General features: G+C 41.8%; 1 protein-coding gene across 1 annotated transcript; it reads right to left on the bottom strand.

The window, feature by feature from the left end:
* Positions 1 to 5,942: 5,942 nt before the first annotated feature.
* Positions 5,943 to 6,908, bottom strand: LOC104994128 (olfactory receptor 2AT4-like). The gene has a single exon (XM_010847591.1). The coding sequence runs from the start codon at positions 6,906 to 6,908 to the stop codon at positions 5,943 to 5,945; it is 966 nt and encodes a 321-aa protein (XP_010845893.1).
* Positions 6,909 to 16,545: the final 9,637 nt, after the last annotated feature.

Raw genomic sequence — 16,545 nt, 5'->3', positions numbered from 1 at the left:
TGGGACTTCCCTGGCAGTCCAGTGATTAAGACTTTGTGGTTCCACTGCAGGGGGCAAAAGTTTCATCCGTGGTTGGGGAACTAAGATCCCACCCCAAGGCGTGGCCAAAAAAGAGAGAGAAAGAGACTGATGGAAAATATGATTTCAAATATGAAGAAAAATAAAGCAGAATTCCTACCTTACAACTTAAGAATTCTACATGAATTCAAGGTAAAAGTATAAAAAAAAAAGACTTGGAAACTAATAAAAGAAAATATTGAGGAATAGCTGTGATATTGTGGTAAGGAAAGGCTAAAACCCTACATATTAAAAGGTAAAAAAGGTGATGGATTTAAGTATATCAAAATGAAGAATTTCTGCTCAATGCAGGCAGGGCACATTACAAACTTGAAAAGCATACTTGTAATATTTAAAGTTGACAAGGAGCAAACATACAGAAGTCTTGAAAGCAATGAAATAATACAGGAAATCCAAAGAAAATAAGCAGTTTTTCCATAAGTAATATGGGAAAATGCTGGTTGCTAACCAAGGAGATGCTTCATTAGTAATCAGAGAGATGCAAATGAAACAGAATGAGGTACCACTTTAGCCTGATAAAGAAGGAAAAAATTAGAGAGTTGGAAGAGGATGTTGGTGAGGATGTGGGGGGCATGGAAGCTATAGTCTATAGTCCATTACCGCTGGGAGTATAAAAGGCACAGCCATTCAAGGAAACAATATTGAAGTACATTCAGTACAGTCAATTCTCATTATTTGTGGTAGCTGTGTTCTATTGAGTTTCTGTGAATACACTTAGTCATTCTTCTAGGAGGAGTACAAGATTAGTTTCCTGTGAGCCTCTGGTCACAACATTTTCGTCAACTGATGTGATCAAATATATAACCTTGTTTTATGGGTATTTCTGATTGACATATACACACTATTATATATGTAATAGTAACTAGTAAGGTTCTGGAGAAGGCAATGGCACCCCACTCCAGTACTCTTGCCTGGAAAATCCCATGGATGGAGGAGCCTGGTGGGCTGCAGTCCATGGGGTCGTACAGAGCCGGACACGACTGAAGCGAATTAGCAGCAGCAGCAGTAAGGTTCTACTGTATAGCACAGGGAACTCTACTCAATACTCTCTATAATGACCTATATGGGAAAATAACCTGAAAAAGAGTGGATATATGTATATGTATATGTGCTCATCCGGTCCTATCACTTCCTGGCAAATAAAAGGGGGAAAAAGTGGAATCAGTGACAGATTTTATTTTCTTTGGCTCCAAAATCACTGCGGGTGGTGTGACTGCAGCCACAGAATTAAAAGATGCTTGCTCCTTGGAAGGAAAGCTATGACAAAGCTAGACAGCATATTAAAAAGCAGAGACATCTCTTTGCCCACAAAGATCTGTATAGTCAAAGTTATGGTTTTTCCAGTAGTCACGTACGGATGTGAGAGTTGGACCATAAAGAGGGCTGAATGCCGAAGAATTGATGCACTCGAATTGTGGTGCTAGAGAAGACTCTTGAGAGTCCACTGGACTACAACAAGATCAAACCAGTCAATCCTAAAGGAAATCAACCCTGAATATTCACTGGAAGGACTTATGCTGAAGCTCCAATAACTTTAGCCATCTGATGCAAAGACCCTGATGCTGGGAAAGATGGAAGGCAAAAAGAGAAGGGGGTGGCAGAGGATGAGATGATTAGACAGCAACACCAACTCAGTAGACATGAGTTGGAGCAAACTCCGGGAGATAGTGAAGGACGGGGAAGCCTGGCATGCTGCAGTCCATGGGATTGCAAAGAGTTGGACACAACTTACCAACTGAACAACAGCAACAACATGCATATGTATAACTGATTGATTTTGCTGTACAGTGGAAACTAACACAATATTGTAAATCAATTATACGCCAATAAAAATTAATTTAAAAATCCTCATTTAGTATATACACCATTGATTTATTAACCTTGAACTCATGGCCAACAGCACTATAACCATGCTTGGATGAAGCTTAATAACACATGTATTTTCTCCATAAGGCACATCACAGATTTTTCATGCTTAGGAGTCTTAGACACCACTTGAACATCACGCTTGGGTACCAATTTAAAAAGGGAAATTACCAAAAGAGCACAGAAATGCTAAAAGCATGGCAAAAAACAGACCATGGGAAGGACACTCGATCATGATACGAGTTGAAACAAGAGGGTAGAGTATTTTCTTGTTAGACCTCAACTGGGAACGTGCACATGATGACTCAGATATTTTGCTGCTCTGGGTGTGTCCCTGAGTGACCCTGGAAGTGCCATAAGTACTGGTTTTAGTTTCAGTAGATAAATGAATTTACAAACACAGAATCTACAAATAATGAAGAGGGACTATGTTTAGCTAAAGTTTGTGCACACCATGACTAATGTGTTTGACTCTGTTCTATCTTTCAGGGAGAATCTTCCATGGATTCATACAAGGACATACACAAGGGCATTTATCAAGACACACTGATAGCAAAGAGTTAGAGGTAATTTAGGTGGCCTCCACTAGAAAAGTAAAATGTGATAAAATCATATCATGGAATATCAATAAGAACCAATGAAACTAGATCTATAAATAGCAACAGAGACACTAAATGAAAATGTAAGAAATAAATGGAGATGTGTAACATAATTCCTCTTATGTGAATTCAACGGGTATATATATGCACATAACAACACTACCTACTTCTCAAAGGTATGCTTATATTTATGGACATACATAATGTGACAAGGGGGAGTGGAGTGCGAACTGGGGGCTTGGAGGTAAAGGGGAAGATGAAACAAGCAAGGAGCCTACAAAGACTAGTAGGTATCATGAGCTCAGAGCTCTTTTCTCCTAAGGTTCAAAAGTTTAAAAGTGCCATGATGAGCCCTCCCTGGTGGCTCAGGTGGTAAAGAATCTGCCTGCAATGCAGAAGACCTGGGTTTGAGCCCTCTGTTGGGAAGATCCCCTGGAGAAGGAAATAGCAACCCACTCCAGTATTCTTGCCTGGAGAATTCCATGGACAGTAGTCTGGTGAGCTACAGTCCACGGGATTGCAAAGAGTCAGACACAACTGAGCAACTAACATGACACTATAATGGGGGAGTAATAAAGTGCTAAGGGGGCACACACAAAGGGTATCTACCTCACTTTTCAGGGCAAGGTGCCAGGGCAGGCTCCTCTGAGAATGTGATGTTTCAGGAGAAGCCTGACTAAGATTTCAATTGAAATAGACAAAGAGGAAGAGAGAAGAGTGACTGATTGGTGAGAATGAGAATGAGTTGGCATGTTTGGCAAACTGAAAGAAATTCAGAATTGCCATGAGAGAGGCAATGGTGAGATGTGAGGTCAAAGAAGTCACTTAAGGGGAGCCAGAGAAGAGAGTGGCTCAGACGGTAAAGCATCTGTCTACAATGTGGGAGAGCCGGAAGATCCCCTGGAGAAGGAAATGGCAATTCATTCCAGTACTATTGCCTGGAAAATCCCATGGACAGAGGAGCCTGGCAGGCTACAGTCCATGGGGTCACAAAGAGTCTGACATGACTGAGTGACTTCACTTTTTCCTTTAGAGCAGAGAGAGCCTTTAAGTTCTATTGAAGGTGGTAAGGTGACCAGATTTGTCAGCCAGAAAGCCCATTCTGGTCACGTATGAAGTGGAGGGTGGGCACAGAGGCAGAGAGATGGTTGGAGAGATGATTGTGCTTCTTCAGGAGACAGAAAGTGGTAACACCTGTACCAGAGTGAATGAAGTGGGATGAAGAGGAGTAGAGGCAGGCTAGAGATATTTGAGAGATGAAATTTCCCAGTCTCCCCCAAATCTTCATAACAACCTCCCAACACCTGCCTGACACTGATAGGGCAATGATTCCCCTAAATGTACCAGGTTTCAAATGACTTCCCACCCCACTTTTTAAGGCAAACTGCTCCATGAATTCTCGTGTTCATGTCAAACCATGTGATGAACTCCATATATCTTCCTCTGACCACAGCTGATCAGTGGGTCTAGAGGGGGACATCTGACAAAATGGCAGCCAGCCCCTGGGCTATTCAAGGACTTGCGACCTGTGGTCTGATTTGAAACCATTTGTTAAAGTATCTTTTATTGTGGTACACATATGTAACATAAAACTTACCATTTGGACCATCTTTAAATGTACGTAAAGTAGTATTGAGTCCATTCACGTTGTGCAACCATCACCACTGTACATTTCCAGAACTCTTTCGTCATCCCAGACAGAACTCCATATGCAGAAAATAGTAACTTTCCCTTCCCCACTCACCCCTAGCTCCCGGTAACCACTGTTTCACTTTCTGTTTCTATGATTCGACTATGACAAGTGCCTCATGTAAATGGAATCACACACTATTTATCCCTTTGTACTTGGCTTATTTCACTTATAATGTCGTTAAGGTTTGTCCATGTTGTTGCATGTATCAGAATTTCATTCATTTTAAGGCTCAATTATATTCCACTGGGTGTATATGTTTATCTGTTCACCTGCTGATGGACATTTGGGTTGTTTCCATCTTTTGGCTACTGTGAATAATGTTGCTATGAACACAGGTGAACAAATGTCTCTTAGGACTCTGCTTTCAATTCTTTTGGGTATATACCCAGAAGTGGAGCTGATGGATCATTCATTAATTCTATATTTAATTTCTTGAGGAACCATCATATTGTTTTCCACAGTGGCTGCATCATTTTTTTTTTCAAGCTTTCCAATTGCTCCACATTCTCACTAACACTTGCTATTTTCCATTTTTGGATAATATCCATCCTAATAGGTAGGAAGTGCTGTATCATTATGGTTTTGACTTGCCAGATGGATGGTAATGTCAAGCATCTTTTCATGGGCTTATTTGACATTTGTATGTCTTCTTCAGAGAAATGTCTATTCAAATCTTTTGCCCATTTTCTAAATTGAGTGTTGCTGTTGTTTTGAGTGGTAGGAGTTCTTAATATATTTTGGATATTAATTCCTTAATTTATGAATATTTTTCCCCATTGTGGATTGTCTTTTTATTCTCCTGATAGTGTCATTTGATGCACAAAAGTTGAAAATACTTTTTTTAAAATGGGAGATACAGAGAGACTGTGCCAATTAGCAGGTGAGGTGATAGGTGGAAAATATTCTTCAAGAGGAAATTTGGCATAGGCAAAAGGAAGAAAGAGATAGGGCTGGCTTCTAGGGCCAGGAAGAATACCTACGGCTGTATTGTGAGCAAGAGTGCAGGTCCTGGACACCGCATGCTACTAGTAAGAGAAAACGACTTAGCTCTCATTGTTATGGATGAACAAGCTATTGCACGGCTTAAAATTAAAAGAATTGCAATGCTTTGTCTGTACAGGTTTGCTAAGGAATACTTCTTGCCTAACCATAAGCTCAAGGAAAGGTATGCTCTAGTTTCAGGACACAACAAAGGCCTAGACACTAGTGGTAAATTTCCTGCATGGCTGGTATTGACACATTGGTAGTGGCAATGTATTTTCAGGCAAAAGAATTGAGATGGTAGGAGTTTCAGACGTTTTCCTTGAAGAGGATTTCTAAGTTACTACTCCAGCAAAAAGGGCTAGGCTGATTCATATCTATGTGTCAGCCATCCTGGGGGCATTTAGAAATATTAGAAGCTCTACAAGGGGAAAAAACTGAATTTCTTTCTAGTCAAATATTTAAGTCTCTGAGAATCAAAATTGTTTGAATTAGTGGAAATGTGAACACAAATCTTGTGAAATTTGGGAGTCACAGCTTAAAAATTGAAAAGCCCAATCCATTTAGTCGGTGAATTAAGGAAAGAAAATCATTATTTTGTTACAATGGAAGAATACCTAGGACTGTATTTTAAGAATTATTGTTCTAACTATTTGGCTATCTGAATTGTCCAATTTTACCTCTATTGTTATTGGTGTTTGTGAGAAAATAAAGTTCACTATCAATCAGGGTTTTGCAGAATTATTTGGATTCCAGGGACATGCCATTTTGGTGATGGCTGTCTTGACATCCTTGTTCCTCAGGGTGTAGATGAGAGGGTTGAGGACAGGTGTGAGAATAGCGTACACCACATTGCCCACGATATGGAAGTCGAGGGGCAGGTCAGCCCTGTAGGCCACATAGGCTATGGCAATGGATGAGTAGTAGGTGCCAACCACCAGGAGGTGGGAGCTGCAGGTGGAGAAGGCTTTGGAGCGTCCTTCTCGAGAGCCGATGCGAAGCACTGAGGCCAGGATGTGGGCATAGGAGAGAAGCACCAGGAGAAGGGGCAGGAAGGACACCACCATGGCGATGCAGAAGCCCATGAGGGTCTGGGGGCTGGTGTCAGAGCAGGAGGCCTGGACCACAGCTAAGTGGTCACAGAAGCAGTGGTAGATGTAAACAGTGCTGTCAAAAGCCATGTGGGAGGTCTGCACCACTGCTGGGATGGGCAGAAGGAGGGCAGTGAGCCAGGCACTGGCTGCCAGGGCAGCATTGGTCTGCGGGGTCATGAGCACAGGGTAATGCAGCGGGCAGCAGATAGCCACATAGCGGTCATAGGCCATGACCACCAGGATGAAGGCTTCAGAGCAGGAGAAGCTGTGGAAGAGGTACATCTGCAGGAAGCAGGCAGAGAAGCTGAGATAGCAATCCCCACGCAAGAATAAGGACAGCATCTTGGGGACAGTGGTTGTGGTGAAGAGGATGTCCAGGGCTGAGAGGTTGATCAGGAAGAAGTACATGGGCTTGTGAAGTCTGGGCTCTATCACCACGGCCACCAGGATTAGGGCATTTCCCACCAGGATGAGTAGGTAGAGGAGGAGAAAGATGAAGAAGATAGGAAGGAAGAAGGATTTCGGCAGAGAAGGGATGCCCATAAGGTAGAAGATGGTCCATGACTCCTCTGATTCATTACAGGCTATAGTCTCCATGATGGTTTAAGCTGGATGCCCAGGAAGTGGGCAGTGGGAGCACCTAGAAACCAGAACAATCAGTGATTCTGGAATATGAATTACAGAGTGATCACTGTATAAGGTAACCACATTTATTTACAACCAACACTAGAAGAGAAATGATGGGTTCTGTCTTCATCCTCTCTCAGAATTCCCTTTTTCCTTTTAAAAAAATAATGTGGCAAAATTATCTTTACAATATACCAAACCAAGTGTTACATGCTGAGTATATAACAAGTTGAACAAAACAAAGGTCTCTTACTTAATGGAGCTGAATTTTCAGTGGTAGAGAAAGACATTAAGCAAAGAATCGCATAATTATTTAATTTCAGTTGTGCTAAGTGTTGTGGAAGAACTCTGTTGGTCCCCTTGTCCATGTCCCATATAATCCTTTCAGGGATATCGGGTCTCTTAAACCATGTCCTTGAGCTCCTTTCTCATTTGGCATTGCTTTAAGTTTTTCAAAAAGTGACATCTTTGTCACCACATTGCTAGGGAGGCCTGATTTCTCTAATGTTTACGGCAACGTGCTATCTTCTCATAATTATTGACCAGGAATGGCTCCTTCTCCCTTGTTTGCTTGGTGCAGTGGTTCTGCCTGTCTCTAAGTTGAGTACTCCCTTTTCTGTCTCTGGGTGTGGGGCTCTTTGTCACATTGCAGTGACGGGAGTGATACTGAAAATGCCTTTGGCGAAAAGAGCCATTCCTGATTGAAGTCGGAACTGAGCATGGATTCTCCTGCAACTGGGCAGCAACAGAGAATCCAGGGAGTATATCTGTGTTACTCTTGAACTTGCCTCTCTGCTGGCATGCAGCTCGGCTCAAACTCCTGTTTGGCACACCCACTGTCCACCAGGCTTCTCTGTCCCTGGTCATTGCTTGAGAAGCATTTTAGATGGAGAGGAACTGGAGGTTTGCTTGCAATGGCTGCTCCAAGGCCAAAGAACTGCCCCCCTGCCCTGACCAAGAAGGAATCAGGAGGAAGTGTTTTCATAGATCTAGAGAAGGCAATGGCACCCCACTTCAGTACTCTTGCCTGGAAAATCCCATGGATGGAGGAGCCTGGTGGGCTGTAGTCCATGGGGTTGCTAGGAGTCTGACACGACTGAGCGATTTCACTTTCACTTTTCACTTTCATTCATTGGAGAAGGAAATGGCAACCCACTCCAGTGTTCTTGCCTGAAGAATCCCAGAGACGGGGGAGCCTGCTGGGCTGCCGTCTTTGGGGTCGCACAGAGTCGGACTGAAGTGACTTAGCAGCAATAGCAGCAGCAGGGGGATTCAATTAAGAGAAATACTGATTTGCCATCTACTTAATACTCACCCGTTGGGCTAAGCAATCCCTGTTCCCATTGCAAGCAAGTCCATGTTGCTCCTGATGATTCTGTGAGCAGGGCCCCACGCTTTTCCTAGAGTCACCTCTAATTTCTCTCTCTTCTCGAAACACATCTTATGCATAAAACCATCAATGTAAAAGCTGGAAAAAAACTTTTAATTTTCAGAACTAACCAGTTTTCCTCCTGAAGGCAAGAGGCTGAGCACAGAAAGGGTGGGAACTTTCCCGGACCCCAATGGCACTGGAGGCAGAGTCATCCCCAGAACTCAGGTCTTTGATTCCTGGGACAGGACTCTCTCTTCTACTCCCCATGTCTCTTGGGGAATCCAGAAGTTCAGCTTTACAGGGGAGAACATATTAAGACCAAGGTTTTCTGTTTCCCTTTCCACTTTTTCATTGATTATATCAGACAAATTTATAATTCAAGTTTTTATCTTGAGTCGCTATAGGATAAGCACTAAGAACTAGTATCTGGCAATGCAAATCTTCCTTTAAAATAATGTTCCAAAAATCAGACCCCAGGACCTAGCAAAAAAAGTGAAACTGCTTTGCACTGCCATGGACACTTTTGCTCTCAGACAGGCAGTTGTGTCTGCAGTCCCGGGTGAGGCAGAGCAGGGGATCTGAGGGGCAGAAAGGCTGAGAGGGGAGGCCAGTGGGGCCCTAAAAGGCCATCAGCTTTGCTATCCCTCTCACTCCGCCTCTGTCCCACTGCTTAGAAGATGAAGGAGGGATGCTGAGACCTCAGTGGAGGGGTGGGACATGGCTTTTTATTGCCAGGTCGTACTGGACCATCCAATAGGCATATTGGGACACCAGCCAAACAGGGACACCAAAAGTACTTTATGAAAGAACTTTGCATTTTATCTTTCAAAGCACCATTCAACTTGCCCATCATAGGGAATATCCAAATTTGGTTGAACTTTCTTACATTTATTTTACAGGTTAGGGCTCTTATTTTGCTTTAGATTACACACTACATCTTAGTGATGCCATCCTGTGCTTTAGGGACTAATGGGTGCTCTTTCCCAGGGCACAGAATTTGCCCCAGAAGGTCCTCCCTGGTGGGACTGTCTACGAGAGAGTTACAGTGCAGGTGGGGACAGGGAAGGACAGAAAGCCCAGTCACTGAGTGTCCAACCTGATGCTGTACTTGATGGACATCATCTCCTCCTTCATCCAGTTCTTTCAGGGAGTGGTTACACTCCTCAGCAAATGGGAAACCAAGGATTGGAGAAGGACAGGCCCTTGTTCAAGGTCACAACTGGTGAGGGGTGAGAGCAGAGGTAGTTAGGAGGCAGACTGCTGTTAAAGAACTCCACCTTGCAACCAAGAGTCCTGGCTCCTGGACCAGCTGTTACTTGCTTGCTGTGACTCTGGGTCCCTGAGACTTGGTTTTCTCATCTGTGTAGTGAGAGGTTTAGAGGAGAAGATCTCTAAGGGGTTTCCAATCCAATTGGAATTCAAAACCCTTTCCTGAGTATCCACTCTGTGTCTGGCAGAGTCATGTCACATGGTCCACACCCCAAAGCCAGAGAGTGAGGGCTCTCCCACCTCTCCTGTGCACCTGCTACCAGCCAGGGGCTCTACCTTCATCCTATCCTGTGGGCCTTAGTGGTCAAGAGTATGCACTTATGAGTCAGAAAGGACTGGAGTCCCATCCCAGTTCATACCTGCAGTTGTGTGACCTTGGGCAAGTCACTTTTCTCTGTCTGAACTCGTTTCCCTCATTTGTGACCTTCTGGGATTGTTGTGTCCTTGTGGAGAGAATGCGAAGAGAACGTTTAGACAACACTACACAAGAGCCTGGAACAGGTAAGCACTCAGAGTGCCCTCGTGTTTCCAGTGGTTACTGCTCCATCAGCCTTGATTTCCTGTGGGAGGAAATGATTTGATAAGGATGTGGTTTGAATCCCACATGTAAGAGTCCTCCTTTGCCTGGACCTGTCAGAACGTGTGGCCCAAGGTCTCACAACCCACATGTGCACAGCCAACCTGGATTCTGGGCTGCTGCCTCTTGTTCACACCCAACCAGTCTCCCTGACCTGGCCCAAGTTCATACATCCTGGCTTCTCTACCCCTGTCTCCTTGCCCCAGCTTTCTCTGCCTGTCTCTGGATGCTCCATCCCTGGTTCTGCTTACCTATTAAGCCGGTCCATACTGGTGTCTCCATGTGAAGACTTGTTAGAGGCTGAGCCATGACCTATTAAACCCTCGGTTCCCTGCTTTCAGGTAGGCCTCCTGGGCTTATTTTCTTCAAGATGGTGCTCCCTTGAGGACCCATCATTCCTCAGGAATAAACTCCCTGGCATCACCTAGAGTATACATGAAGAGTGAGGTAGGATTTGTCCCTAGGCTTTACTGGTAATGATGAGGACATTATTAACAGCTCTCAGGGGCCTCAAACTTTATGCCAATGGTGTAACCTTCATTCTCATTATGAGTCTGACTGATATTCATGAATGGGTCATCTTGTGTATCTGATTCTACCTATTTTTTCTGGTTTTAGAGAGTTTTTTCACCATGAGTTCCCTTTGGTAAATTGTCACATGGACCAAAAATATCTTTACAGTTTGAGGCCTTTCTCAGAAGTCTTTTGCCTTAAATCTCTCCAGATCTTCTCTTCACCAAACCTGTTACTTTGCTCTAAGTTACTTCATATCCCAGCAAAGATGTAGCCATTGCTCATAAACTTGTATAGATCCAAATCTCTTTCCATTTTACCTCCCAGGTGAGATGAACTACCAGGTAAAAGATAAGAGGCCATGGCAAAGGTTCTGCCCACTGACAGGATTTATCTTCCTGTCGATCCTTCAGGGCCTTCCTGAATGGGCTGTAATGTAGCAGCAGTCCATGTTTGAGTAGTCTCAGCATATTGTGAAGAACTGTTTGTGAATCAAGCCTGATTTCTTTCTTCTTGGGAGAGTTGATCATAGGGAATTTCCCATGAGGCCCTATGTCAGAGCTGATGGGAAGGTCTCAATATTGCAAGATGGTGCATCTTGGAAGTCTGAGCCACCCACTCATACAAATGTGCCTTCAAGATCTGCTTGAGCTAATATAATATTTATTACCTGACTTCCCACTTGACAGTGGGATGTTTTTGTACATATCCAATTTTACATTTTGTTTGTTCAAATTAATACCCAGTTTGTAAGGGTCAGCTTGGGACCCACAGTCCTTTAGTGTTTCTCGTCGGGCTTTCAGCTGCACTAGGGCTAGGAACTGTTTCTCAAAAGGAGAATAGTTATCAGCAGAAAAAAAAAAAACAAACCATATAGTTCACTCTAAAATCCTAGGGTCTGCACTGTGTTTCTCCTACCAACAGTGCAAAAACTCAAAAGTCAAAGAGGACGTCTAAGTATTGCCTATGACAGACTGCCTTCTTTGGAACTAAACCTCATGCCAAAAACAACCATAAAAGCTGGATAAAATATGTAAAACAATTGTTTGAAGGCTTCAGAGACCTTGAAGGACTGTGATCCTTGAGAATAGGAAAGCTCATGAAGTAATTTCTACATGATCCCAGATTTTTACCTGAGGGCATCTCCCAATTTGCAGGACTGGAGAATAGAGCTCAATTAGAAAAATAAAGTCCTAATAAACTGAGGCAATGCAAGCTGGAATTTGGATTACCAAAAGGGCTAGAAATTAAAAGGCAAATTACTGGGGAGGATAGTACTGCAGGGAAGGAACTTCAAAATCTGTACAAATTCCCTTCAAGTCAGGGACCAACTCCTCAGGTGTGCATGTATAAGGAAAGACTTTGAGAAACCAGAAGAAGACAGCAGCTGGGAGGTTACAGAGCCGCAGAAAGATTTTAGCAGCCACATGATGCCGGTGAGGCAGAGGTTGGAATCAAGCCCTATTCAAGTAGATGGGCCTGAGGAAGTGCTCCAGAATTTAAGAAGTCTCAAGGGAAATTAAAAACACATTCTGAGTTGAAAAGAAAAAATAGAGAAGTACAATATTTCAAAATTGTAGGGAATTATGAAAGCAGTAGCTAGAGGGAAATTTATAGAGTTTAATACTTATATTGGAAAAGAATAAAAGGCTCATATCAACAATCTAATCTTTCACTTTAAGAAACTAGAAAAAGAATATAAAATGAAACCCAAAGTACTTAAAAGAAAGAAAATTATAAATATTATAGCAAGAATCAATACAACTGAAAACAGAAAAACAGCTGAGCAAAATCAATAAAACTAAAGGCTGATGTTTTGATTGGAGTATAATTGCTTTACAACGTTGTATTAGTTTCTGCTCTACCACAAAGTGAATCAGCTGTATTTATACACATATCACCTCCCTCTTGAGCCTCCCTCCCACACCTCCATCCCACTCCTCTAGGTCATCATAGAGCACTGAGTTCCCTGAGCTTCCCTCTAGCTATTTCATGATGGACGTTTAGGTTTAAAATCTGATTCTTTGAAAAGCTGATAAAATTGATACATCTATAGCCAGACTGACCAAGAAGAAGAATTGAAGACACAAATTAGCAACATTCAGAATGAAAGAAGAGACATCACAGACTTTAAAAGGATCATGAAAGACTACTACAAACATATAAATTCTATGATGTGGATGAAATGGACAAATTCCTCGAGAGGCACAAACTACCAAAACCCATTCAAGAATAAATAGATAATTTTCAAACTTCTGTATCTTGGACTTCCCTGGTGGTGCGGTGGATAAGAATCCGCCTGCGAAGGCGGGGAACATGATTCTATCTCTGGTCTGGGAAGATTCCACATGCCTTGAACAATTAAGCCTGAGTGCCTAGAGCCTGTGCTCTGCAACAAGAGAAACCAGCACAGCGAGAAACCCATGCTCCACAATTAGAGAAAGCCCATGCAAAGCAACAAAGATTCAGCCAAAAATAAATAAATACAAAAACTCCACACTTCTATATCTAGTAAAGAAATTGATTTTGTAGAAAAAAATTTCCTAAAAGGAAATTCCAGACACAGGTCATTTCATGGGAAAATACTACTAAATATTTAAGGAAAAAAATAATACCAATTCTACATAATGTTTTCCAGATTATAGAAGAGGAGAGAGAACTTTCCAACTCATTTTAAAAGGCCAGCCAATATTAACCTAATATCAAACTAGGCAAAGACATTAATAGAAAACTGCAGATCAGTATCCCTCATGCAGAAATCCCAAACAAAATATTTTTAAAAAATCACTTTCATTTTTCACTTTCACGCATTGGAGACGGAAATGGCAACCCACTCCAGTGTTCTTGCCTGGAGAATCCCAGGGACGGGGGAGCCTGGTGGGCTGCCGTCTATGGGATCGCATAGAGTTGGACATGACTGAAGCGACTTAGCAGCAGCAATATTTATAGAGGACGATATATCATAACCAAGAGGAGTTCATTCCAGGAATAAAGAATCTGTTCAACATTCAAAACCAATCAATGAAAAGCCCACCATATTAACAGACTAACCAAAAAGTGCACTTAAATATAAACCCAACAAGATATGTGGGGCTTCCCTCATAGCTCAGTTGGTAAAGAATCTGCCTGCAGTGCAAGAGATCCTGGTTTGATCCCTAGATAGGGAAGATCCCCTGGAGAAGGGAATGGCTACCCCTTCAGTATTCTGGCCTAGAGAATTCCATGAACTGTATAGTCCATGGGATCGCAAAGAGTGGGACACAATTGAGCAACTTTCACTTTCTTTCTTCCACAAAATATGTGCACAATCCATAGGCTAAAAACTACAAAACACTGATGAATAAAATCAAAGAAAATCTAGATAATGAAGAGCTATCCATGTTGTTAAATTGGAAAATTCAATGTTGGTAAAATGTCAAGTATCCCAAATTTAATACACAGATTCAGATTCAGCACAATCCCAATCAAAACCCAGAAAGATAGTTCCAAAATTTATATCAAAAAGCAAAGAAACTAAAGTAGTCAAAACAATTCTAAAAGAGAAAAACAAAGATGGGGGATTCACACTACCCAATTTCAACACTTAAGTATAAAGTTATGGTAATCAGGATGATGTGGTATTGGTAAAAGGACAGATAAATGTACCAATGGAACAGAAGAGAGAGCCCAGAAATAGACACAACTATAGTTCAGTATTTGACAAAAGTTCAAAGACAATTTAATGATGAAGAATAGGCTTTAAAAAATGGTGCTGGAACAACTGGATGTCTATACAAAAAATAAAATAATATATAATACTAAGAGTGGGCTCTATGGACTTTGAGTGATAATGTGTTATATAGATTCATGTTAGTTTCTTAGTTTTGATAAATGCAGAATGGTTACATAAGATGTTAAAATTAGAGGAAGCTGGATGAAAGGTTAACTAGAAGCTCTATATTATCTTTGTAACTTTTTGTAAGTATAAAATAATTTCAAAATGAAATATTTTAAATGATTATAGAATGATTTAATTTCAATCTAATCTCTTAAGTAAAACTGTAACATATTTTTTAAAAGACTTCTCAATGTAATTTAAACTGTTATGATTTTTCTTATTTTTAAATTATATCCCTCTTAAGATATATAGTCAAAGCACTGTTTTGATGACTCTTAGTAATTTTCCTAATGATCATGCCATTAATTTGATAGACATCTAAGGTCAAGTGTTTCTGTTTATTTTAAAAAGGAGGGAATTGTGTTTTTTCTTTTTTATTTCTTTTAATTATATAAAAATTATATATACATCTAAAGACAGACTGTACATTTGTCTTGTTTCTGTTCCTGTCCCCTCCACTCTGTTCCCTCTTTCTCCTTGTAGGTAACCATCTTTATTAATTCAGAGGTTTCATCCTTCTGTGTGCAAAGTCACTCCAGTCATGTCCAACTCTGTGTGACCCTATGGACCATAGCCCTCCAGGCTCCTCTGTCCATGGGATTCGCTAGGTAAGAATACTGCAGTGGGTTATCATGCCCATCTCCAGGGGATCTTCCCAACCCAGGGTCTCCAGCATTCCAGGCAGATTCTTTACCATTTGAGCCACCAGGGAAGTCCATTAGCATATCCTAGATCAGTATACAGCTTTATCATTTCCTTTTTATAGATGCATTATACTTAAAAAATTTTTTTTTCAACCTGTTCCCTAATGATGAATGAGTAGCCTAATGAATTATTGCCAATGTATCTTTGAGATTGATTCCTAGAAATGAGATTTCTGGGTCAAAGGGTAAATGCATATATACTTTCGGTGGGTATCACAGTAATGCTCTATCAATTTGCATTCTCACAAGTAATTTACAAGAGTTCTGATTTTCTACATGCATATTGCCAAAATATTGTTTTGCTAATCTGATTATGTGGAAAATGGCATTTCAGTGTAGTTTTAAATTTTTTTATTTACTATTTACATTTATTTTTGGCCGTGCCAGGCTTTCTCTAGTTGTGGTGAGCAGTGAGGAGATACTCTCTAGTTGCAGTGCAGAAATTTCTTATTGCAGTGGCTTTCTTGTTACGGAGCATGGACTCTAGAACTCAGGGGTTCAGTCGTTGCAGCACATGGACTCAGTAGTTGTGGCGCATGGGTTTAGTTGCCCTGCAGTATGTGAGATCTTCCCAGACCAGTGTTCAAACCCGTGTCCCCTGCACTGGCAGGCAGATTCCTAACCACTGGACCACTAGGGAAATTCACATGGTAGTTTTAATTTGTATTCTTTTTATATAGTATTTTAATACAGTAGACTAAATACTTTTTCATTGTTTAAGATCAGATCAGATCAGTCGCTCAGTCGTGTCCGACTCTTTGCGACCCCATGAATCGCAGCACGCCAGGCCTCCTTGTCCATCACCAACTCCCGGAGTTCACTCAGACTCACATCCATCGAGTCAGTGATGCCATCCAGCCATCTCATCCTCTGTCGTCCTCTTCTCCTCTTGCCCCCAGTCCCTCCCAGCATCAGAGTCTTTTCCAATGAGTCAACTCTTCCCATGAAGTGGCCAAAGTACTGGAGTTTCAGCTTTAGCATCATTCCTTCCAAAGAACACCCTGGGTTGATCTCCCTCAGAATGGACTGGTTGGATCTCCTTGCAGTCCAAGGGACTCTCAAGAGTCTTCTCCAACACCACAGTTCAAAAGCATCAATTCTTTGGCGCTCAGCTTTCTTCACAGTCCAACTCTCACATCCACACATGACCACAGGAAAAACCATCGCCTTGACTAGATGAACCTTTGTTGGCAAAGTAATGTCTCTGCTTTTCAACATGCTATCTAGGTTGGTCACAACTTTCCTTCCAAGGAGTAAGCGTCTTTTAATTTCATGGCTGCAGTCACCATCTGCAG

The sequence above is a fragment of the Bison bison genome, unplaced genomic scaffold (assembly GCF_000754665.1).
Source record: "Bison bison bison isolate TAMUID 2011002044 unplaced genomic scaffold, Bison_UMD1.0 scf7180017864251, whole genome shotgun sequence".
NCBI lineage: Eukaryota > Metazoa > Chordata > Mammalia > Artiodactyla > Bovidae > Bison > Bison bison.
The sequence above is the reverse complement of the archived record's forward strand: the minus strand, read 5'-3'. Positions and strand labels throughout refer to the sequence as shown.

Excerpts from the sequence above, each read along its gene's own strand:
- LOC104994128 (XM_010847591.1), bottom strand. The coding sequence starts at position 6,908 with ATGGAGACTATAGCCTGTAATGAATCAGAGGAGTCATGGACCATCTTC.